Source organism: Octopus bimaculoides, chromosome 6 (genome assembly GCF_001194135.2).
Source record: "Octopus bimaculoides isolate UCB-OBI-ISO-001 chromosome 6, ASM119413v2, whole genome shotgun sequence".
Classification (NCBI taxonomy): Eukaryota; Metazoa; Mollusca; class Cephalopoda; order Octopoda; family Octopodidae; genus Octopus; species Octopus bimaculoides.
In genome coordinates, this window is record NC_068986.1 from 116664547 (window position 1) to 116666850 (window position 2304).

At 33.0% G+C, this 2304-nt stretch overlaps 1 protein-coding gene across 1 annotated transcript in view; it reads right to left on the minus strand.

Annotated features, from left to right (window-relative positions):
- The window catches only part of LOC106872213 (neutral alpha-glucosidase AB), a 60777-nt gene that overhangs the window by 40580 nt on the left and 17893 nt on the right, over positions 1-2304 (minus strand). Inside the window, exon 3 of the mRNA XM_014919122.2 lies at positions 1977-2219. Coding sequence (XP_014774608.1) covers positions 1977-2219 — 243 coding nt within the window. The remainder of the gene's footprint in view (positions 1-1976; positions 2220-2304) is intronic.

Genomic DNA, 2304 nt, shown 5'->3' on the forward strand with positions numbered 1-2304 from the left:
AGGGGGGGGGGGATATTGAACAATAAAATGTTATAGAAACAACTTTCTGTATACTGGTTAGGTTCTGTTAAGGTAGAGAGAGATAAGCATTTTGTTTAATTCTATGGTCATTAGACTATTTAAAGAGTTCAGAATACAGTGAGCCATGTTAGCAGAGACCATAAACAATAGAAAGGAAAAATAAATTTAAAAAACAGAGTATTTTAACCTAGAAACAATAACACATCTCAACAAAAACTGAAAACATGAAACACTTCAGATAGCTCGCATATGAATGATCGCCCAACATTTATAATGAAGAAACACTGAAATGCTTTTAAACATCACAATTAATAAATATTTCGTAAAGGAACAATCTTCGCTTTTGAACATTTCATTGATAAACAGGTTAACAGAAAAAAAAAAAAAAAAAAAAAAAAAAAAAAAAAAAAAAAAAAAAATTTCTCATGCATTTATTTGATGAAAGGAGTCATTTGCTTGTTCAGACATGATCAAAGGAATGTCAGAATGGATAAATAATAATACATTGACATATGCCAAGGAAATCTGGTAGTAATTTCAGACAACTACGTGAATTGGAACAACGAGAGAGAGGAAGAGAAAGTGTGAGTGTGTGTTCACAAACATAATGAGTTGGCTGCAGTAGATGTAAGCTCACAAACCATAAAACAGCAATGCTATACTTTATCCATAAAGCTATTGCACAAAGTCACTTGATCTGCAAGAAGTAGAAACCAAATCTTCCTCAAGTCACACTTTTAGAAAAAAATAATGGATAATGTGGTCATGCATACATTATTCCTGATGTAAAAACAAAATAACCACAGCTGGAATAATATAATAGGTGTGAATAATCAGTATTTATCTGCAGCCAAACAACTTCCCAAATCTTCAGCCAAATGTTTGGATGTTTAAGGGTTCATAAACTAGTTTTGCACAACATCTATTTGGAAGAGAATGAAATGTTAATGGCCCTGTCTAACTTCGTATAAACAAATATTAGAACAGGGTGGAAGACAAACCATACATATTGAGATATCTTACAGAGGTCAGTTTAAATGATCCTATTTTGGTAACCTGAATGAAGCCAATTCCTTTCTAAGACAAACATTTCAGCTGTACTCGAATGTTCTTCATCATTTAACACCCATGTTCCAGGCTAACATGGGTTCAATTGTTTGATAGATCAAACTGATCCAAACACTGCACTGTTCTCCAGGGTCTGCTTTGACATAGGAATGACATCCAGCAATAAAAAAACTAACTCTAACCACCTGTGCTGGTGGTATGGAAAAAACACCTAACCATCTCTAGTGACAGTGGCAGAATAAAATGCACTCAGTCCATGCTGTAAAATGATTGGTCATAAGGGAATCAACTATAACAACATACCAAAAACATGATATGCAACACACTTGACATGTTTGAGTTGCTGTCTGTTGTGTGGCAGGTAATGAAAGACTTATCTAATTCTTGCTTGTATGGAAAAAATGGACAAATGATATGATGACTGTATATGTGAGACCACTGCTCCAGGATGTGTGAGCAACACTCCTTGACAGCATAAACTTGTGTTCACTATTCAATTGGCAGAAGAAAACAAAACACAACACTAGAACACAGACAAGCAGAAATAGTGATAGTAAAAATGGAAAAGTCTTTGATGTTTCAAGCCCATGCTCTTCAACAGAAAGGAATGAGAAAAGAAAACAAAGAGAAAAATGTGTCTGGTTAAATAGTTTCAGATGTTGGCATATATTTTACCTGCTTGATGCTGCTAAAATCAGAATTAAATCCCTGATGTTATTACGGACTATTAGATCCATAAAAAGGAAAAAAATTGGTAAGAAAGACTGAGTAAAAAAAATTTTAATTATATGGAGAAGCAAACTTGAATTTAATAATACACTCCTCGAGAAGAGAAAGAAAAAAAAAATCAAAAACCAATTAACATAATAATAAATAATTCAACTTACTTCTGCAAAACTGGTTCCTTTATTAAAGTATCTCCAATAGGAATTTCATATCGAGATTTTAATGGGGAGAACTCGTTTAATTTTATGCGAGCCATATTATGTGCCAGAGCATAGAGCTCAAGTTTAAAGCGTACATTGTTTTTTCTGTTAACAAGTTGCAAAGTTATACTTGAAGGTTTTAAATCCAAAGAATCCAGCAGTACAGCGTATGAGGAATGACCAGCTTCCACTGCTCTTTGGCGCCTGGAAATGAAATTTATAAAAGTATATAACAAAGAGGAAATGTACAAAAGTTTCAGTTTCGATAAAATAAAAAAAAAAAAAAAAA